This window comes from Phodopus roborovskii, unplaced genomic scaffold, assembly GCF_943737965.1.
Source record: "Phodopus roborovskii unplaced genomic scaffold, PHOROB, whole genome shotgun sequence".
Classification (NCBI taxonomy): Eukaryota; Metazoa; Chordata; class Mammalia; order Rodentia; family Cricetidae; genus Phodopus; species Phodopus roborovskii.
In genome coordinates this window covers 21,619-45,126 of record NW_026126107.1, presented here as the reverse complement: position 1 = coordinate 45,126, position 23,508 = coordinate 21,619, and the positions used below count along the sequence as shown (strand labels likewise).

Here is a 23,508-nt window from a genome sequence, read left to right as displayed (position 1 = left end):
TGCTTGGACTGATGCATTGACAAAATCTGCCTACACTGAAACTATCAAGAGAGAGTGGCATTTATGATCACCAGCTATATTAAAGCAGGAGAAGACAGCCACTAAGATTTCTTTTAGCAAATGCCCAAGGAAAGCAAATGTTGAGCAAGGACAATCAAGATCTTATATAATGGATAGTTAAAAGCCTGAGCTCTTTGCAAGAAGGGCCAATTTAAAATTAATTGCTATCTTTTTTCCCTGACTTAAAATTTCATAGTTTTACTGATGCAAACAACTTAGAAGCATAATTGTGTTATAACTGTATCAGTAAACAAGGAATTTGCCAGTGGAATGCATTCAATGATTCTCTTGTGGGAAGTCAACTATTTTGATCACTGAATGTGCAATAAAAGGTTACATTTGAAACCAGAAAACTTGTGGTTCAGGACATACACATTGTTTCAACGGGAGAATGAGAATGTTCCACTCATCTTAGGAAATTACAATGTCTAACACATCATAAACATAACTTGAAAATACATTTCAGCAACATCACATGAAAATATTCGTGAGTATTAATGAGGCAATTTTGGGAATTAGTTTCTTTCTTTCTCCTCTTTTTAATTCCTCGATGTTGAAATGAAGATATCATTAAGCTACACAGTAATATCAAAAAAGAAGATTTTTTTTTTTTTTGTAAAATCCTTACAGAACATAAAATATCTTGGCAGATAACTGTTAGGAGTAGGTTTTTCTGCCCCTCCGCTGGTCTTGTCCTGCTGCCGCACCAGCCCCAAATAAGGCACAGAAACACTGTATTAGATATAATACTGTTGGCCAGGTACTTGTTTCTTACTGGCTAGCTCTGTCTTAAGTATTAACCCATTTCTATTAATCTAATTACTTCCACTTGGTCTTATCGTACCGGAGAACTCTGTTCTCTTTGGTCTCTACATGCTGACTCCTCCTTATTACTTCCTCAAATCTTCCTTGTCTCCTAGCCCTGCCTATCTTGCTTTCCTATTGGCCAACAGTGCTTTATTCATTAACAAATAAGAGAAACATATTTACAGAATGACATCTTCCATCAGATAACAATACTATTCTATGATATCTACATAAAGTTTTAACTTCATCTCTCATTTTCTCACTACCATGTTCACATTTTAATCATGCATGTTTGCATGTGAGAACATCAACTAATCTATTATTTCAACAGTATAGCCTATTTCTTTTGAAGCCAAGGTTTTTAGAAAAGCAATGGAGATTCACTCTTTTTCAAGATGCTGATACAAGAACGCATAACATTCAAGCTTGCTGTTTTTCCTGGACTTCTACTTCCTTTGAACCAGGTGGTGCTGTCAAGCCCAAGAAGGCATGAACTGCATTATTTTCTTGGGCTTCAAAGAAGGCATCATAGTCCCCATGGTACTGGGATTCATTGAAAATCTGAGGTGGCGGGGGTACCCTGTGCCTGGTCGACTGTCTTCAGGTACCTTTTCTCTCATCCACTTCCGATTCTCTTCATTAACTGCAATATTTATTTTTTTCTTCAAATCCTATTTTGTTGGCTACCATGAAACCAAGTACCTCCTGCTGCTATTTCTTAATCACTGTAGAGCCAGAATAAGATGCAATATAAACATGGATCACCATCCTGGAAAGAAGAGCTTGTGGTCGGGCGCTGGTGTGTTCAAAAGCTGAGAAACAGTTGCAGCAATCAAGTGTCCAAACTTCTAACTGAGACCCATGTTCAGGATGTCTTAGTCAGTTCAATGGTGGTTTCCCAGCTATCAGTTTGGGGGTCCATTAGCTCCCTCTTGTTCAGGTTAGCTGCCTCTGTGGGTTTCTATAGCCTGGTGGTATCCCATTTTCTTATCACTCCTCACTCTCTACATCTGGATTGCAATTTGACTCAGTGTATAGCTGTGGGTGTCTGCTTCTGTTTCCATCAGATACTATATGAGGGCTCTATGATGGTAGATAAATTAGTCATCAATCTCATTATCATGGAAGGGCATTCATGGTCACCTTTCCAATGTTGCTCAGATTGTTAGTTGGGGGTCATCCTTGTAGGTCTCTGGATATTTTTCAAGAGCCAATTTTCTCTTCAAACCTATAATTCCTCTATTCCTCCCCTGACTCAATCTTCCTAGTCCCACTAGCTTTCCTCTCTTCCCCTTATCTTTCTCCTAGCTCCCTCTCCACTCACTGCCCCCCTCCCAATATGCTCCAGATATCTTGTTCCTTTCCCCTCCTGTGAGGGACCTTGTATCCTAATATCTTTGGGAGTATGAATTATAGGCTGGTGATCATTTGCTCTATGTCTAAAATCCATATGTGAGTGAGTACATACCATGTTCTTCTTTTTGTGATTGGACACCTCATTCATGTGGTTTATTCAAGTTCCATCAATTTGCCTGTGAATTTCAAGATTCCATTGTTTTTTCCCCACATACTAGTATTCCGTTGTGTAAATGTGCCACATCTTCTTTATCCATTCTTCAGTTGGGTGACATCTAGATTGCTTCCAGTTTCTTGCTATTACAAATGATGCTGCTAGGAACATAGTTGAACAGAGCAGAATTACTGGGTCTTGAGGTAGACTGATTGCTATTTTCCTGAGGAACTGCCACATTGATCTCCAAAATGGCTGTACATGTTTGCACTCCCACCAGCAGTGGAAGAGTGCTTCCCTTTTTCCACATCTTCTCCAGCATAAGTTGTCATTGGTGTTTCAAATTTTAGCAAATCTGACAGGAGTAAGATGGTATCTCAGAGTTGCCTTGATTTGTATTTCCCTGATAGCTAAGGATATTGAACACATTCTAAAGTGTCTTTCAGCCTTTTTGATCTCCTCTACTGAGATTTCTTTCTTCAGTTCTGTACCCATTTTAATAGAGTTATTTGGTATTTTGGTAACTCATTTCTTGAGTTCTTTGTATTTTGGAGATCATCCCTCTGTCAGATTATGGTTGAAGTAGATCTTTTCCCAGTCTGTGGGTTGCTGTTGGATCTGTCAACTGTGTCTTGTGCCTTACAGAAGCTTCTCATTTTGAGGAGGTCCCATTTATTAATTGACAATCTCAGTGTCTGTGCTACTGGTATCATGTTCAGGAAGTGGTCTCCTGTACCAATTTGTTCAAGGGTACCTCCCTCTTTCTCCTCTAAGAGGTTCAGTGTGGCTGGATTTATGTGAAGATCTTTGATCCATTTGGGCTTGATTATTGGGCATGGCGATAAACATGGGTCTCTCTGCTGTCTTCTATACATGATCATCCAGTTGTTCCAGCACCAATTGTTGAAGATGCTTTCCCTCCTTCCATTGTACACATTTAACTGTTTTGTCAAAAATCAGGTGTTCATAGGTGTGTGGGTTAATGTCAAGATTTTTGATTCCATTGGTCTACCTGTCTATTTTTGTGTCAGTACCAAGCTTTTTTCAGGACTATATCTCCAGAGCAGAGCTTGAAGTCAGGGATGGTGATACCTCCTGAAGTTCCTTTTAGTACAGGGTTGTTGTGCTGGGATTTTGATTGGGACGACATTAAATCTGTTGATTGCTTTTGGCAAGACTGACATTTTTACTATGTTTATGTTACCTGTCATAGAGCATGAGAGATATTTCCAATCTGTGGTATCTTTAATTTTGTACTTTAAAGACACCAAGGTTCTGCTATATAGGTCTTTCACTTGTTTGGTGTTACCCCAATATACTTTATGTTGTTTGTGACTATTTTAAAGGGTGATGCTTCTCTGATTTCTTTCTCAGCCTTTTTTCATCTGTATATAGTAGGGTTGCTGATTTTTCTTTTTTTTAGTTTATTTGTATACTGCTAGTTTGCTTAAGGTGGTTATAAGAGTTCCCTGGTAGAGTTTATCAGGTTGCTTATGTAAACTATCATATCTGCAAATAGAGACAATTTGACTTCTTCCTTTCCAATTTGTACTCCCTTAAAGAAATGGAAGAAAAAAAAAACAAACAAAAAGTGGAGGGGTATTTTTATTATCTTCTTTGAATTCCTGGAAGGATTCTGCACTGAAGCCATGCAGCCCTGGTTTATTTTATTTTATTGGTTGGGAGGATTTTGATGAACTTTTCTATTTCACTTGGGATGACAGCTCTATTTAAGTTGCTTATCTGTTCTTGATTTAATTTTGGTAAGTGATAGTTATCCAGAAATTTGTTCATTTCCTTTTAAACTTCAAATTTTGTGGGGTATAGGTTTTCAAAGTATGACCTGAAAATTATCTGGATTTCCTCTGTGTTCTTTCTTGTGTCCCCCTTTTCCTGTCTTATTTTGTTAATTGGCATGTTCTCTCTTTGAGTTTTGGCTAGTTTGGATAAAGGCTTGTCTATCTTGTTGATTTTCTCAAAAAACAACTCTTTGTTACATTTTTTTTTTGTATTGTTCTACTGGTTTCTACTTTATTGATTTCAGCCTTCAAATTGCTTATATTCTGGCATCTGTTGGTCTGGAGTGAGTTTGCTTCTTTTTGTTCTAAGGCTTTCAGTTGTGCAGTTAATTCTCTAACATGACTATCCTCTGTTTTCTTCATGTGGGCAATTAGTACAATGAACTTTCATCATAGCGCTGCTTTCAAAGTGTCCCATAAGTTCAGGTATGTTGTGTCTTCATTCTCATTTAATTCAAGGGATTCTTTAATTTCTTCCTTAATGTCTTCTTTGACCCAGGTGTGTTGCAATTGCAAATAATTAAATTTCCATGATTTTGAGGTTATCTACAAATTGTGTTCTTGAATGTCAACTTAAAAGCACAATGGTATGATAAGGTACGTGAGACTATTCCTTTCTATTTTGTACCAGTTGAGGTTTGTTATATTGCCTAGTATGAGTTCACTTTTAGAGAAGGTTTCATGTGGACCCGAGAAGAAGGTATATTCTTTTAGGTTCGGATGGAATGTTCTATAGATGTCTGTTAAACCAAATTGGGACATAAGTTCTATTAGCTCTTTTGTTTCCTTGTTAAGTTTCTGTCTGTTAGTCCTGTCTAGGAGAGAGAGGGGGTGTTGAAGTTTCCCACTCTGAGTGTGTGAGGTTTTATGTGAGCTTTGAGTTTTAGTAGTGATTCTTTAAGAATGGGGGGTGCCCTTGTATTTGTGGCATAGATGTTCAGAATTGAGAGTTTGCATTGATGGATCTCTGCTCTAATGAATACGAAATTACCTTCCTTATCTCTTTTGATTGATATTGGTTTGAAGTCTAACTTGTTAGATATTAGGATAATTACACCTACTTGCTTCCTGGGTCCATTTGATTGGAAGATTTTTTTTCCTAACACTTTACCCTGAGGTAATGTCTGTCTTTGAAGCTTAGATGTTTTCTTGTATGCAACAGAAGGATGGATTTTGTCTTCATATCCATTCTGTTAGCCTGTGTCTTTTCATAGGTGAGATAAGACCATTAATGTTGAGGGAAAAAAAGGACCATTGATTGTTAATGCTTGTTTGTTTTAGATTTGCTGTTGGCTGTGGTATTTTGAATATATTTGCCCTGCTTTACACTTGGGTTCTTATGAAGTGGGATTTTCTATTGCCTATGTCTTGGTGAGAGTAGTTAACTTCCTTAAGTTGGAGTATTCCTCCAGTGCTCTCCTTAGAGTTGGATTTGTAGGTAAGTATTTTGAAAATTTGGCTTTGTCATTGAATATCTTGTTTTTCACATCTATAGTGATTGAGAGCTTTTCTGGATATAGTAGGCTGGGCTGGCACCCATGGACCTTACTATTTGTAGAACATCTACCGAGGACCTACTGGCCTTGAGAGTTTCCTTGGAGAAGTTAGGTTCAATTTTAATGGTCTGCCTTTATATGTTAGCTTTCTCTTTTCCTTCACTGCTCTTAATATTCATTCTTTAGGCTGTATGTTAGGTGTTTCGATTATTATGTGGCAAAGGGATTTTGTTTTGGTTCAGACATTTTGGTTTCCGTATGTTTCTTGTACCTTCAAAGGCATGCCCTTCTTCAGATTGGGAAAGTTCTCTTCCATGATTTTGTTGAATACGTTTTCTGCAACTTTGATCTGGGCTTCCTCGCCTTCTCTTATGCCTATTATTCTTAGGTTTGGTCTTTGCACAGTGTCCCACATTTCCTGGATGTTTTGTTTTAGGATTTGTTGGATTTAAGATTATCTTTGGTCAATGAATCTATTTACTCTAGTTTATCTTCAGCTCCTGAGATTCTCTCTTTGAACTCTTGTATTCTCTTGGTTATACTTATACCTGTAGTTTCTGATCCTTTGTCCAGTTTTTCTATTTCCAGCATTGTCTCACTTTGTGGTTTTTTTTCCCCCCTCTATTTCAGTTTTCTGATCTTGAAGTGTTTGAATTATTTCCTTCATGTGTTTGATTATTTTTTCTTGGCTTTCCTTACTTTCTTTAAGAAATTTATTCATTTCTTGCATATTTTACTTGGTCTTTTCCTCTATTTTTTCCATTTGTTTGTTTGCTTTTTCTTCTATCTCTTTAATTTATTTTCTCATATCGTCTTCGAGGGCCTCTATCATTTTTATGAAGTTAGTTTTCAACTCTTTCTCTTCTGTTTCATCTGCTTTGGTGTGCTTAGTTCTAGTTCGTGAAGAGTCTCTAGATTCTGATGGTGTCATGCTTGTCTTTGTATTGTTGGCTGTTTTCTTGTATTGCCTTCTTCCCATTGCTTCTTCCAGTGGGTGCTGCTGGAGTCTCTCTGTCTCTACCCTACTCTTCTAGTGAATGCATGTGAGTCCAGAATCCGATGTATGTAACTTTGGATGATCCAAGTTCTCATGGGGGGGGTCTCTCCTCCAGCAGAGGTCCAGTGATGGGGTCCAAAGATTGGGTGTGTGCAGGCTCAGGGTTATCCTCTGGCAGTGGGACATTGATGGAGTGCACAGATGTGGTGGATGCAGCCTCAGTGTGGTCCTGTGTGGATAGGTGGGTCCAGTGTGCTCAGAGCAGACCTAGGAAGTTCTGCACAGTTGGACGTGTTGTTGGACCTGCAATCTGGCTCAATGCTCACGCAGATCCGAAAATGTGGTACCTTTACACAGTAGAATATTACTCATCTGTTAAAAATAATGGCATCATGAAATTTTCAGGCAAATGGATGGTACTAGAAAAAAATCAACCCGAGTGAGGTAACCAAGACCCAAAAGACAAACACAGTATGTACTCACTCATATGTGGATATTAGATGTGAAGCAAAGGATAACCAGGCTACATTCCATAGTCCCAGAGAAGTACATAACAAGGAGGACCTTAAAATGGATACACATTGATCACCCCAGGGATTGTTATGTTGGAGGAAGGTAGAGAAGGAGATCGAGGAAAGAGATATGTTGATAGAGGGGGCCAATCTGGGGTTAGGGACAAATATGTTGCTAGGTAAATTCCCAGGAATCCACAAGGATGACACCCACTAATGTTCCTAGCACCTGTGAAGAGGGTCCCTGAATTGGCCTTCTCCTGTAACAAGATTTGTGATTACCCTAATTGTCATATGAGAACCTTCATCCAGTAAGTGATGGAGGCAGATTCAGAGACCCACAGCCAAGTGCTGGGCTGAATTCCTGGAATTCAATTGAAGAGAAGATGAGAGATTATATGAGCATGAGGGTTCTAATTCATGAAGGGATACCCACTGATTCATCTAACTTGAGATAGTGGGAGCTCATGGACACTGGATTGACACTGGGGAAGCCTGCCTGGGACCAAACTAGTCCCTCTTCAAGTTAGTGACAGTTGTGTGGCTTGGACTTGCTGTGGGCCCATGGAAGTGTGACTAGGATTTGCCCATGGTTGCATGAACTGGTTTCCATTCTTTCACATGACTTCTAATCAGACGTAATAAAAAACCCAGAGTCAGATATTAGGGTAGGGGAAAGCTAAATGATCAGAGAAGTAGGAGCCAGACACAGGGAAACCTCTTACCTCTAATGAACCTTGAGACCATCAGGGTGATCTTGTTCACAGACTGTATCCTCAGAAAGCATCCTCTGACTGCAATCTCAGACTCACTGCTTCTTCTGACTGCTTTATATTGACTGCCTCAGATGTCACTGCAGCTCAGACTGCACCTATCTTCTGTCTTCTTCTGCTTTATATTCCTTTCTGCCCAGCCATACCACTCCTGTTTCTGCCTCCCCAGAGTTGGGATAAAAGTGTGTGTGATCCCATGTTCTAGGAACACCCTTGTGTGAGCTATTCCTCTTTATGTCTGGATCAATTTCATGTAGCCTACTATAGTGTCCTTGAACTGACAGAATTCTGTTTGTACCTGTCTACGGAGTGCTAGGATTAAAGGTGTATACAACCATTGCTTGGCCACGATGGCTAACTAGTATGGCTTCTATTGTTCTTTAGTTTAGGTACTATTTAGGTACTAACATACTAGCAGATGTATACTTGGTAAAGATCTTTTCTGTAGGCTCCCACTTCACCAATTATGGTGTACTTTCTTATACAGAAGATTTTCTGCTTCATGATGTCCCATTTATTAATTGTTAGTCTTAGTGCCTGTGCTAACTCTTCTGTGTTCATATAGATTCCTTTCCTGTTCCCACAAGTTCAAGTTTATTCCCAACTTTCCCTCACATCAGATTCATGGTACCTTGTCTTATGTTGAGACGTTTTCTCCGTTTTCATTGAGTTGTGTGCATGGTGACAAACATGGATCTCTGTGCACACTTAAACAGGCAGCTCTCCTGTGTGGACACAAATTTGTTCGAACATGTTGTCTCTTATCTAGTGTATATTTTTGGCTTATTGTGAAAATTTAGGTATCTATAGTACTTTGCTCTCCTGTCTGAGTTTTCAATTTGATTTCCTTGATCAATATGCCTATTTTCACAGCAATTCCATGCTGTTTTTTATTATAAAGCTGTATAGTACACCTTCACAGTTCGGATGTTAATTCCTTCAGCATTTATTTTATTATTAGGACATAGCTTTTGTTATAATGATCTTGTGGGTTTCCATTAGAAGCTGAAAATTATTTTTCAATATTTGTTAATTTGTTGAAATTTTGATGGTGATTGTATTGAATTTATAGATTCCCTTTGGTAAGATGAATATTTTCATAATACTAAAACCAACAATGTGTAATTTAAAAAATTACCACCCACTTATAAATCCTTGTATTGATTCTTTCCATTAGTCCTTTTGTGATTAACTGCACCACAGAAAATATAAATCACCTTGTTCAAACTTCCCTTTACTTCAGCTCTGGCTTAAACTTCAGTAGCTGTGTTCTATCTACTATTCTTTTTGCAGTTCAAGGATCATGGGGTGCTGTAGTGGGATAGTCCTTCTGTGGCACTGACCATGCCCATTGGGGGGGGTGGAACCATGGGTGGGGTGACCTGTGGAAGGAGGTCGGAGGGAGAGCGAGGAAAAGTTCTCTTGCTGGCGTGACCCGGACAGGAGAGGATCGGGTTGAATTTCCTGGTGTTCATCTGCCTAGGTTGTAAGTTATTTCTCCCTGAATAAACATCTATTCGGCCTATTTGTTTATCCTGATCCTTATTTAACCGTGTTAGGGTGCGACCATGTTTGACTCTTAAAATTGTATTATGTTCACTTGCAGCCACTTTAATCTGGCTTTCATTGGTAAGATGGCCTGGGTCATTCTATCTTTGCTTCTTTTTGGTCCCAGCTAAAGATCAGTTTTTATGTTGCCATGTTACAGTGACGGACTCGATTAAGTTGACATAAGAACAAAGTGCAGCTAGAACATAATAATATCAGGGCCAAGTTGATATTCAAAATCCTTTCACTTACAGGGCATCACTGGTAGACTTGAGAAAAGTCTGTTTAGATGAAATCAGACTCTTAATACCAAACCATTATTTCATATCAATACATCCCTAATTCTGTTGTCTGGAGTTGAAAAAGCATAAATGGTTAGTGAATTACTTTGGTTTATGAGCCACACTGAAAATACAGATAATAATGTCCTAGTTTGCATTTCTGTAGCTGTGATAAACACAATGATCAAAACAGGGGAAGCTCATGGATCCCAGATTGGTGGAAACCAGGATAGGACTGATCCAGGCCCCCCCCAATGTGGGTGTCAGTTACATGGACTGGGCAATCTAATGGGGCCTCTGGTAATGGATCAGTATTTATCACTAGTATACGAATTGACATTGGGAGCCCATTACATATAGACCGATACTCCCTCAGCCTAGACACATGGGAGAGGGCCTTGGCCCTGCCCAAATGATATGACAGCCTTTGAAGATCACCCATGGAAGGCCTCACCCTTCCTGGGTAGCAGAAATTTAAAGGGGTGTGGGTGGGTGGGGGCAAAGGAGGAGGGGAAGGTGATGGAACTGGGATTAACATGTAATATAAGCTTGTTTCAAAATTAAATAAAAATCCTAGCATGGGGGTGTCCTGTCCCCATCAAGAGCACCCTTGGAGCTCTGATACACCCCCATCCATCCCCACCTCGAGCTTGCCCCTCCCTAATCTGTGCCCTACCCTGCCCACTGTCCCGCTCTGGTTGAGCACTGGGAAAAGGGTGGAGCCAAGAGTTCACACTACTTTGGGAGACTTCTTGGAGTGACTCTGAAACACAGGAGACCTGCCTATCCATGCGGGACCACCCGTAATTCCCACCTTGTTGGTCTCTGACCCCTATCTCCACTCCTCTGCTGCTTTCCCCAGGCCACTCCCAGACATCTGCCTATCTCTGCAGGACCACTCTGAGTTCCCGCCGTTATCTTCTACTGGATCCTCATCCCTGACCCCATCCCATGCCCCCTGTGTGCAGAGAGTCCTCCTAGAGAGCTTGGACCACCCAGAAGTACAGATAATGAACCTCTGACCAACATAAGCCCACCGGGAAGTACCATAGAGAGAGGGGGAGACCCCACCAACACCTATTGGAAGAAGCTATGGGAAGATGGCAATAGAAGAAAAAAACCTAACAAAGAAAGACAATCATAACAACACCAGAATCCAGGAAAACTACCCCAACTAGAACAGAACACAACAACAAAGCAGAGGAAGCAGAAGGGAACGACTTAAAAATTACCGCCATAAAAATGATAGAGGCTCTCAAAGAAGATGTGAGAAAATCCCTTTTAAAAAAAATGGAAGAAAAAACAAACAAAAAAAAAAAGGAAGAAAAGAACAAATTCTTTAAGGAATGTAAAGAAAGTGCAGAAAGCCAAGAAAAAACAATTAGGCAGGAAAAGGAAACGCTTCAAGACTTGAAAACTGAAATAGAGAAAAACAAAGGCAACACAAACTGAAGGAATGCTGGAAATAGAAAAACTGGGCAAAAAATCGGCAACTACAGACACAAGCATAACCCAGAGAATTCAAATGATGGAAGAGAGAACCTCAGGCGCAGAAGATGAACTAGAAGAAATAGATTCATCGACCAAAGAAAATCGTAAATCCAACAAATCCTTAACACAAAACAGCCAGGAAATGTGGGACACCATGAAAAGGCCAAACCTAAGAATAATAGGCATAGAGGAAGGTGAGGAAGCCCAGCTCAAAGGTGGCGAAAACATATTCAACAAAATCATCGAGGAAAACTTTCCAAATCTGAAGAAGGACATGCCCATGAAAGTACAAGAAGCATAGCAAACACCATATAGGTTGGACATGGACCAAAGGAAAAAGACAACTCAACATATAATTATCAAAACACCTAGCATACAGAATAAAGAAAGAATATTAAGAGCATTGAAGGAAAAAGGACAGGTAACATATAAAGGCAGACCTATCAAAATTACACCTGACTTCTCCATGGAAACCCTCAAGGGCAGAAGGTCCTGGATAGATGTTCTAAAAGTATTAAGAGAACAAGGATGCCAGCACAGGCTACTATCCCCAGCAAACCTCTCAATCACAATAGATGGAGAAAAAAAGTTATTTAATTACAAAACCATATTTTCCCAATACATATCTACAAATCCATCCCTACAGAGAATATTGGAAGGACAACTGCAATGAAAGGGAGGTAACTACACCCAGAAAAATATAGGCAACAGATAATCCACCTACACCAGAAACCAAGGATAAAGCAGAACAAATATATTCTCAATACCAGTGTCGACAAACCTAAAACAAACAAGCATCAACAATCAATGGTCCTTACTCACCCTCAACTTTAATGATCTTAACTCACCTATAAAAAGACACAGGCTAACAGAATGGATATGAAGACAGAATCCATCCTTCTGCTGCATACAAGAAACACATCTGAGCTTCAAAGATAGACGTTACCTCAGGGTAAAGGGTTGGGAAAAGATCTTCCAATCAAATGGAACCAAGAAGCAAGCTGGTTTGGCTATACTAATATCTAACAAGTTAGAGTTCAAACCAAAATTACTCAAAAGCTTCCATGGAAATGCTATCATAAATGCCCTTCCCGGAGAGTGAGATCAACAACTAACTTCTCCATGGAGCCCTCAACTAATGCCTGTTGAAAATAGGAGCAAACACCCATACATAAACACTGAGTCGAACTAGAACCCAGAAGCAGAAGGAGAGGACAAGACCATGCAGCAGAAACACATAGAGACAGCTTACCTGAACAAGGAGGAGCTAATGGCCACTAGACTGATAGCTGGGAAGCCAGCATGGGACTGACTCAGGCCCCCCTAAATATGGGTCTCAGCCAGAAGGACTGAGCAGTCTAAGAGACCTCAGACAGTGGAGCCAGGATGTATCCCTGGTGCACAAAAGGACTTTGCGAACATATCCCTCATGGAGGGATAACTGCCTTAATCTAGAGACAGGAGAGAAGCCCTAGTCCCTACTTCACAGGACCTGTCAGATCTACATGGCCACAACTGGATGGCATTCCCCTACATATGGAATTGAGGTGGGGGATGGGAGGGGAGGTTGGTTAGAGTGCATGGGAGAGGCAGAGAGAGTAAAAGGGAGGGAAGGAGGGAGGTAGGAATGGGGGGATGGAGGGAGAGCGAACTGGGATGGACATGTAAAATAAGAAATTAAATTAAAAAAAAATGCTTTGACTCCAAAATTTAAGTTCAAGGACAAGAAACTGGGGAAAAGGATTTCTATTTTTGTTTCCACAGAAAATGAAAAGATGTGGATTCCTTCCAGACTAATGTGGTTTGATCATGCCAGACCGCCTGAAACAGAGTACAAGCTGATCCTACATTCAAAACAGCTGGACAAAACAGCCTTACAGACTATAGCCAGGATATATGAATCTTCTTCGAATCCCCCATGACAGCGCCCCTTACCAGCAGGAAGCAGTTTGGAAAGAACGACGCCCAATTTCCCAAATATTGTGTATAAATGTTTGTTTTCATTTAATTGGACTTTGTTATATAAAATAAAATAAAATAAAAACAAAATTACTCAAAAGAGTACAGAAACAACCAGGCACAAGGTACTAATTAGAGGCATGTCTGGGTCCATGGACCTGTAGAGGACAGGGTTTGGGGGTGATTTCCGTGGTTTCATTTGTCACCAAGGGCCCTTCAAATGGCTGGGTTCCAGCCAGCCATCTCTGACCATGTTGATTCCTGGGAAACCATACTGCAAATAAATGCATGCTGATATGAGTGGCCTATGCTCTCACTATGGATACCACAGTGTTCAGGACAAAGCCATTTCTACAGACCACATCTGTGTCCATAGTCCTGATCCAGCTGGGATCTCTGGTGACATCCATGGCCTGTGTAAGGATGGGGGTCAATGGACGATGCTGTGCTGAGTCAGTCATGTTCTTCACAAACACAGGGATGACATTCCCTGGATATTGCAGCACACAAGTTGACCCTACCCTTCATGGGAGATCTTGCCACCACACTATGGAAAGATGGTGGAAAGCCTCACAGTACACATGCATCTCACCTGGGAAGCAACTAGAGCTGACACTGTGGTCAGGGACACAGGTGACCTTAGACTACAAGAGAACATGAGAGAAAACATATATACTGCTCTTCCCAAGTCAGCCATGGGGTGGCATGGATGAGTGAAGAGTTCCATCACACCCTCATCTATTATAACCTGTGGCAGGTGAGAGAGCTGGGCCTGAGGTCACAAGATGGGAGAGGTAGCCCTGACCCTCGGGCTTCGGTGAATGATAAAGTAGCCTCTGCTTCCAGTCTGGGCAACACACTAGAGCTCATCCTGTTGTTTGGTCCCAGGTGAACCAGCCCTGAGGGTTTGAAAGCAAAAGAGCTGACATTTGTGAAGAAATGATGTCCCACATCTGTCCTCTTTTACCTGTGACAGTGAAAGAGCTGGCCCCAGAGTCATGAGAGTGAGAGAGCTGGCTACTACTGCTCTATACCAGCTACAGCACTCAGGAGAGTGGGCACTAGACCAGCTAGTGCGAATGGGAGATGGGGCACTATAACAGATACAGCACACAGGAGAGAGCGGCCCTATGCCAGCTCCACCACACAGGAGGAGTGGGTCATGCAACTCACCTGGGAAGCACAGTAGAGCTGACCCTGTTATCAGGGTTTGTGGTGAGTCAGCCCTGAGGGATTAAGAGCAGGAGAGCTCTCCCTCCCTTCTTAGGAGAGAGCACTGCTCCCTTCCTGGGAATAACAGTAGAGATGGCCCTAGTGGTAAGAGTGAGGAGGGAGCTGGATCTGAGGGCCCGAGAGCAGGAGAACTTGCCCTGCTCCTTGCTGTGGGTTGCATTGGGTGAGATAGCATAAGCAGTGCTGGAGAGCTCACCCAGGTAGTGACGATGAGGGAAAGCTCATGAGCTGAGCAACATACTACCATTAGGACCAGGACCAGGGCTATGAGTTAGTTCACCCCAACATCCACCAAATCTATGAAATGTTGGAGCATGTGAAGGGGACAAACCTACAGAACGAAAACAGCAGAATGTCCATGACACAGACAATAACTGAATACTCACGATGAGTTCCTTTATAGCCCATTATGGGTTCTGTTGTAGACATCAGAGGCCTCAAGAGAGATCATCTAATTGTGGCAATGAACACTTCCGAGGAAAGATGAATAAAGTGTAAACTGTATGTCTCAATGGGCCATGGAACAGATTCCACAAGATTTCTTCTTTCGTATTTCCTTTTCTATGTTTGCCTGTTTGTTTTTGTTATTGTTGTATTTTGTTTCTTCGTTTTGTTTGGTTATTGTTTTTTCTTGTGATTTGGTTTTATATGAGGAGGAGTTTACAAGTGCAGAGGGCATTTTAGAGGTGACAGGGAGATAAATGGGAGTTCAATGTGGAAACTCATTCAAAGAAAGGAGATCTTTAGATAGATAGGAGAGGAAGTAATTTAGATAGGCTCAGAGAATCAAGATGATGCTTTATTTAAAATGAGTTGATAATTACAAGATTTTTTTTTTGTATGAGGAGGGAAATTTCTACAAAACCTTCTGACAGATGCTGGAAATGAAGGAGTCCTCACTTCAGGCCTCTTGATTGGCCAATATGCAAGCACCCTTGATGTTCACCAGACTCTGTAGTTTCAGTGAGCTTATCTCAAAGAGAAAGAAGGTCACACCAAAGAGTGACGTGGTGGCTGTCAGAACCCCAACTGGGAACATACCAGTATAGTGCTTTTCTATCAAAGCTTCTTTTTTGACTGGAAAGTCAGGTGGAAAGTCGAGAGGCGTTTGGCCATAATGATCTGCAAAGTGGTTCCAGCTCACAGAAACTAATGTGAAGAGGCTGCTAACACACAGAGTGAAGGCAGAGATCTTGTAGCAATATATCTGCAGTTCCACAAATGGGTCTCTCATGCAGCTGATCTTAATAGCGATTACACAAAAAACCAGGACTACGAGCTTCATCAAAATGGCCCACATTATCAGGGTTTGTGCACACTGAAATTCAGGTGAAATGGTCCAGGTGGAATTGATAGGGGTATGCACCAGCATCTTAACTACAGTCCCTGACACATTAAACTCTTGAGGGTAATAAGCTTCCCACAGGCCAAAAAACACAAAGACATCATCGTGGAATTCCCACAGGCACCAGCATTGGCTGTTTGTGATGACTATTTCAAACACCAGTTCTGATATGCTGCTAAGGAGTTCGCTCAGCTTGTAGATGCACTCCATTTTGAGGGTAAATCTGAAGATGAGATTGAATAAAACTATTGTCAAATCAGGAACACAAGGGAAAATGGAACATCAAAATAAGTGTTTTACAGATCATTCAGCTCTCATACATTCTCTTTGCTATAACAGAGTTGTGTTTAGTAGTCTATCTATATATTAGGGTTTACCATACTACAGACAAGAATAGAATAAGACCTGAACTCCAAGAATAAAGGAGAAGTTCTCTCTAAAGAGGTTTTGGATACCAATTTCACTGTATTTTCCAAGAGGTAAAATGTATTTGTTAACTAAGAATGTTATTCTTAATTGGCATATTACTATTTCTTAAGTAATATATTAAACTAAAAATGAGTAAGTCCTCTGACATTTTCCATTCAGACATCTGGTGGACTTTGCTTCTAATTCAATATTTATAACTTCTTTCAACCAAGAATGAAGATTTAACCCAAATAACAAAATTGTTTTCATGTTGTTCATCTTCATATTTTAAGATGGACATGATAAGGTTTCAAAGGTGGCTTGACAGTTAAGAAAACTAGCTGCTCTTTCAGAGGTCCTGGGTTCAATTCCCAACACACCTATGGCTGCTCACAATTGTCTATAACTGTTGTCCCATGAGATCCAATGCTCTCTTCTGATGTGTACATACAGTCAAACTCCATATAAAATCAATCAATAATATCTTTTAAAAGGTCTTTTGAGATAGATGCAGTCAGCACAAGCCTTTAATCCCAGGATTTAGGTCGCAGAGCCAGACATATCTATGTGAACTTTAGTATAGCCTGGGCCACATTGAGTTCCAGAATAGCCAGAGTTACACAGATAAACCTTGTGTCAAAAAAAAAAAATGAAAAAAGTTCTATTTCATTTTTTTTCTTTTCCTTTTTGATAGGCAGTTTGCTTATAATGCAGCATGTTAGTGGAAAGAAAATGCATATTATTTGAATTAATATTTTAATACAGTTGACTTAGATAGGCATTAACACAATTTATGATTTTTGAGTAATACTGAATCATATCCTTAAAAACAAATGTGCTCCCATTAGGAACATTTGCTAATGAATATGGATTATATGTGGATTTAGTGGGTATTGAAATATGAAGTCTAAGTTTATAGAAAAATGCAAGTTGTTAGAAGTCAAATGGGTCAGTGGATGAAGTCACCTACACTTCTTTCCGTCTGACAACTTGAGCTATATCCCTAGACCGACATGGTGGATGAAAAGGACCACATTACAAGATAAACTCTGACATCCATTACATGCTGTGGGACATGTACACAGTTATATACACAAAAAAATTTTAAATGTAGCATAATTTAAAAGCACTTTTAATGAGAATTTTCAGGGTGAGATTATTTCATAATCTCTTTGCATTTAGCCTTTCTTTGCTCTGGGGCAAACTGAACATAGATACTGCACTCAAACTGTCCTCTCATCAAAAGATGCCTTTTAATCATACCTGCTGAGAACCACAAAAGTCATCCATTTTACAAAATGCCAAGTAAATCCATATCTATTTTGCTAAGCATCCTCACTAAAGTGTATAAAGGGCCAGGAGAACTACTAAAAACTCATTCCAGAAAACAAAGCCTATGAGAATATGAGTATTTGCATTTTTCTTTAAATCTCTTGGTTAATAATCTGAACTGGATTAAGTATTAAACATTTTTCACTTAAAGCCGTGTAACCCTGTAGCTACCACTACACACATCTCTACCTAATCACAGGTGGAAATAGATTAAATAGATGAAATAGATTAAAGCCTTTTTTCCTTGTGGGAATTTGATACTGAAATCCAAATTAAATAAATTTGTCATTAATTTTGCATCAAGCCTTCAGCCACTAGTTCCAAGAAAAATGAGAATCTGTAAGAGATAATAACAGTGAAGAAATAAATAAAGACCTATTTAGTTTCTCTCTTAACAGTCAAAGTTGAAAGATAACTAACAAAAAACTACCCAGGAAAACAATCAACAGTGTTTAGAACATAATCATACTTGAGTTCTGACTTTGATCGAATGAGTGAACTTTAAATGACATCAAGACATTTCCTTATATACTTGCTAAAATCTTCTCATCCATTTAATTACAACTCTTTATGAATTACAATGAAATTTTGAAATCCTTTACTGGTATCATTGCAGAAATTTCATTGTAAACAAGATAATCCAATATTTTAGTTGCAGCCAAAACTAGGAAATGACCTTTCGAATTGCAGAAATTGGATGTTTTGTTTAAATTAGAAGCAATCTTATTTTACATATCAATCCCAGTTCCCTCTCCCTTACATTTTCCCATGCCCCCAAATCGACTTTGGATTTTACAATTAATAATTAAGTATTTACTGTAACAGTTAAGGGAAAATACTCAGAACATTAAAAATAAAAATAAAAAATATAACCCAGGTTTGAAGTAAAAGTTTTCTTGTGTCTAATTTTGTCACTAGATGCTATTTCTTCCTGGTGCTTGGGACTAAAGCCCTGTGTATTCTTAGATATTATTTATATTATGCATGCAGTGTTCTGTGTGTATGCCAGGAGAGGGCACCAGATCTCATTATAGATGGTTGTGACCACCATGTTTTTGCTGGGATTTGAAGACAGGACTTCTCAAAGATCAGCTTGTGCTTTCAACCTCTGATCTGTATCTCCAGCCTGCCCTAGAATTCTAAGGAGGAACAGCTTAACATTTGGCTATGCACATGCCCACAGAATCACCAAGGTAAGTAAGAGTCTGCATGCACTTAGCCAAATCATGAACACTAAACCACATTTGATGAATCAGCCTTCTACTGCATATTTAGAAATAGATTAATATTCAAATTGTTTAAATTCCCTACTCAAAATTCCTTCACCAGAAGCATTGGTGAGCAATAACAAAAGTTTGCAGGTATTGGAGAGAGACTTATTCCAGAAAAGAACTGCAAAAATAGTTGCTTACTCTGAACATATTTAAAGATTTTGAATCTTCAGAAGATTTATTTTCGTGTAAAAAGTTAAACTTACGAAGAAACTGCATCAGACTATGAAACAATTCCATCAAATCTTGGAACCATAGAAGAGACAATATTTTTGGAATTATGAGAATTCTTGAAAGAGTGGAAGTTCTTCCAAACTTTGGACATCTTTTGATCTGAACTTCATCAAGGCAGGGTGAAAAACTTTGAGTGTATAAATATTGTAGATGAAAAATAATATTTTGTAGTAACATGATATCTTTTAAAAATGTATGGCTATGGGTATTTCTAACTTTATTTTTATTTTATGTGCATTGGTATTTTGCCTGAATGTTTGTATGAGAATGTTGTATCCTCTGGGACTACAGTTACTAACAATTGTGAGCTACCAGGTGGTTGCTGGGAAATAAATCCAGGTCCTATGGAAGAAGTGTCAGTGCTTTCAACCACTGAGCCATCTCTCCAGCCCACAGTTGTTAGCTAAGAATTTTAATGCTTAGAATTAATAGTACCAAAATTGTTTACATATCATATTCAAAGTGATGCTTATTTCAATATAAGTTTGCAGTGCACAAAAATGATAAATATCTTATATAAGAGTTATAATCAAAGAATACCCACAATGATTTCATTTCTAAATTTTGGAATGAATAATGTAAATAAAGTAAACCAGCCTATATTGTCCATTGAAAGAACCAAGCACATTGGCAAATGTTTCACATGGTACACCCAGTGATATGATGTCAAAACTATATTATAATATATATGTATATATGGGTGTATATTTTTGTGCTTATGCATGAGCATGTATAATTAATGAAGATGTGTGAAAACCTGAGTCCTTTTTCTGTGGCCAAAATTAAATCTAAGTAGAAAACATGAGGACATATAGATATTTCTATCTTTTCTCATAACTTACTCAATTTTCCACTGCAGAAAATGTGCTTCACGTGGTTGAAATACATAAAGGATACTGCCATATAAAAAAGTATATGTTTTTCCCCAAATTAAAAGTCTGTATATACTGAATTACCAAACTTATTTAGATAACTTCTATTTCATATCTTTGGATAGAGACGTATGTTCGTGAACATCTATTTCCTGAGGGATACCATTGGATCCCTGAGCTGAAAAATAGAAGGCTAAGGAATGTCAACAATGACATTGGTACTGATAATGCCACTCCTTTCTAGGAAAACTTCCCTACCAACTACTCATTTCTCCATAGCTTCCTTGGAATGATCGTCCTAACTGGGAGAAGGAAGTAGCTGTTTTACTAGGAAAGTTACATCTGCAAAGTGGGTTTACAAGTGATGGTGGCTTGTAACATGCTACCCACATTCTCTTCCTTTTCAAGGCTGGGACTAGAGGGTCAGGAGAGAATGCTGCTGTGACAAAAAAAAATTGAGCTAGCCTGTCAGGATCTGGTTCTGTCCTTGTCTGAATCCCATGGAGGAGACACATGTGTTTCAGAGAGATCCAGTTAAAAACCCTCCCAATAACTCAGTTTTGGTTTTTACCTTCTTATATCATGGTTGGTGAGGAGATCCATTTGACAGATGCCAAGATCATAAATATCTTCTAAATGACAGGAAGCATTGACCGGACAGGGAGTCACGTCAGAGGTGAACCACCTTCAGCAAAAGATGTTCTGTTAGAAAGATATTTCAGTACACAACAGTGTCTCAATGACCATCCCTGGTTCACACCTATACTTTATTGTCTTCTACTTTGTTTCATTGGAGCCTCACGTATACACTTCAGGGATATTATCCCATCTGGTGTTCCTGTACCTCCAATCATATTTACATAATCAATATCCTAATTTTAAGGAGAAGAAATCCACACAGAGAATCTAATTCACATACTCAACTTCAGGAAACTATACAGGTATGACAGTAAGTGCCGGCTCCAGATCCCTCACATACATACAGCAATTACAACACCATGAGGATTGTTTACTCAGATTTAAAATATTTCAAGAAATAGGGTACTCAAATGTCAGGGACCCGTTTGGCTCTTGAAATTGAAAGTGAATAATAAAAGTACAGGGAGATATAAAATACTTGCCTCTTTGTGTCTCTTATGGAGTCCAAATGCTAGTGTCTGCCAACAGTAACATAAATGATTCTAGAAGTTCTCATGTTTCCTTGGATACCAGAGGTCAATGGCACATTCTGAGCAATGAGCCACTGTCAGAACACGGGGTCTTAAAGGACCCTGTCATGTGTGAAAAGTTTTAAAGAAATAATTAATTTACATCAGTTTATAATTTGAAATGTTTCCTCATACATACTAATTTAAAAGAAGCAAATTCACCCCAGAGGAGTAGATGCCAGGAAATAATCAACTTGAGGGCTGAAATCAACAAGATAAAAGCCAGGAAAACAATACAAAAAAAATCAATGCAACAAAGAGTTGGTTTTTTGAGAAAATCAACAAGATGATAAACCTTCATCCAAACTAACAAAAAAGCAGAAAGAGAACATGCAAATTAACAAAATCAGAAACGAAAAGGGGAACATAACAACGGACACAGAGGAAATCCAGACAATTTTTACGTCATACTTTGAAAACCTGTATTCCAAAAAAATTGAAAATTCAAAGGAAATGGACAAATTTCTGGATAACTATAACTTACCAAATTTAAATCAAGAACAGACAGAAAAACTTAAATAGACCTATAACCCACAAGGAAATAGAAGCACTCATCGAAAGCCTTCCAACCAAAGAAAGCCCATGGCCAGATGGCTTCAGTGCAGAATTCTACCAGACATTCAGGGAAGAACTAATACAAATACTCCTCTATTTTTCCACACAATAAAACAGAAGGTTCATTTCCAAACTCTTTTTATGAGGCCACAATCACCTTGGTACCCAAGCCGCACAAAGATACAACTAAGAAAGAAATCTAAAGGCCAATTTCCCTGATGAACATCAATACAAAAATACTCAATAAAATACTGGCAAACTGAATTCAAGAATACATCAGAGAAATCATCCACCATGACCAAGGAGGCTTCATTCCTGGATTGCAGAGATGGTTTAACATACGAAAATCTATCAACGTGATTCACCACATAAACAAACTGAAAAAGAAAAACCATATGATCATCTCCCTAGATGCTGAAAAAGCCTTCCACAAAATTCAACACCCGTTCATGATAAAGGTCTTGGAGAGATCAGAGATAAATGGAATATACTTAATATATAATAAGAGCAATAGACAACAAACCAACAGCCAACATCAAACGGAATGGATAGAAGCTTAAGGTGATTCCTCTAAAATTAGGAACAAGACAAGGCTGCTCTCTCTTTCCATGTCTCTTCAATATCATAATTGAAGGTCTAGCTAAAGCTATAAGACAACAAATGTAGATCAAAGGGATCCAAATTGGGAAGGAAGAAGTCAAACTCTCTCGATTTGCAGATGATATGATAAACGACCTAATAAACTCTACCAGGGAACTCCTATAGCTGACAAACACCTTCAGCAAACTAGCAGGATACATGATCAGCTCAAAAAAATCATAAGCCCTATATTATTCAGACGACAAAGAGGCTGAAAAAAGAAATCAGAGAAACATCACCCTTTACAATAGCAACAAACAACATAAAGTACCTTGGGGTAACACTTACCAAACAAGTGAAACACCTATATAAAAAGTATTTTGTGGCTCTAAAGAAAGAAATTAAAGAAGATACCAGAAAATGGAAAGATCTCCCATGTTCTTGGATAGGTAGGCTAAACATAGTAAAAATGGCAATCTTGCCAAAAGCAATCTACAGATTCAATGCAATCCCCATTATAATCCCACCACAATTCTTCACTGACCTTGAAAGGATAATGGTCAACTTTATAGGGAAAAACAAAAGACCTAGGATAGCCAAAATAACCCTGTACAATAAAAAAAAAAAAAAAAAAAAAAAAAAAAAAAAAACTGCAGGATGCATCACCATTCCTGACTTTAATCTCTACTACATAGCTATACTGGCACAAATATAGACAGGAAGAGCAATGAAATTGAATTGAATATCCTGATATTAACCCACAAAACTAAGAACACCTGATTTTTAACAAAACAGCTAAAAAGAATACACGGGGGCAAGGGCAGCTTCTTCAACAAATTTTGCTGGTACAATTGGGTGAGGGTGTGTGGAAGACTGAACATAAACCCCTGTCTGGTGTTATGCATAAAACTCAAGTCCAAATGGTTCAAAGACCTCAACATCAATCAAGCCACACTCAACCTACTAGAAGAGAAAGTAGGAGGTACCCTTAAACAAACTGTTATAGGAGACCCCTTCCTGAACATAACTCCAGGGGCACAAACACTGAGAGCAATGATTTTTAAATGGGACCTCTTGAAACTTAGAAGCTTCTTTAAGGCAAAGGACACAGTGGACACGACCAAATGGCAGGCCACAGACTGCGAAAAGATTTTCACCAGTCCTATATCTGACAAAGGGATCATCTCCAAAATATACAAAGAACTCAAGAAACTAGTCAACAAAACACCAAATAACCC

At 39.0% G+C, this 23,508-nt stretch overlaps 2 protein-coding genes across 2 annotated transcripts; both read right to left on the bottom strand.

Moving 5' to 3' along the window:
- Positions 1-1,073: 1,073 nt before the first annotated feature.
- Sh3bgrl (SH3 domain binding glutamate rich protein like) lies at positions 1,074-1,635 on the bottom strand. The gene is given in 3 exon segments (XM_051179476.1): positions 1,074-1,439; positions 1,442-1,523; positions 1,525-1,635. Coding segments are annotated over 3 exon segments (345 nt in total). The 3' UTR covers positions 1,074-1,287.
- Positions 1,636-15,367: 13,732 nt separating this feature from the next.
- On the bottom strand, positions 15,368-20,531 carry LOC127218451 (uncharacterized). The gene is made up of 2 exons (XM_051179475.1): positions 20,500-20,531; positions 15,368-16,034 (listed from the first exon to the last, which is right to left on the bottom strand). Exons 1-2 carry the CDS (start codon positions 20,529-20,531, stop codon positions 15,368-15,370), a joined length of 699 nt encoding a protein of 232 aa, XP_051035432.1.
- Between the last annotated feature and the right edge of the window lie 2,977 nt (positions 20,532-23,508).

What these genes read in the sequence shown, in the direction of transcription:
- LOC127218451 (XM_051179475.1), bottom strand. Translation starts at nt 20,531, where the DNA reads ATGGATCTCCTCACCAACCATGATATAAGAAG. An exon ending in ACCAACCATGATATAAGAAG is followed by an intron (nt 16,035 to 20,499) that starts GTAAAAACCAAA and finishes TCTCATCTTCAG; the next exon opens with ATTTACCCTCAAAATGGAGT.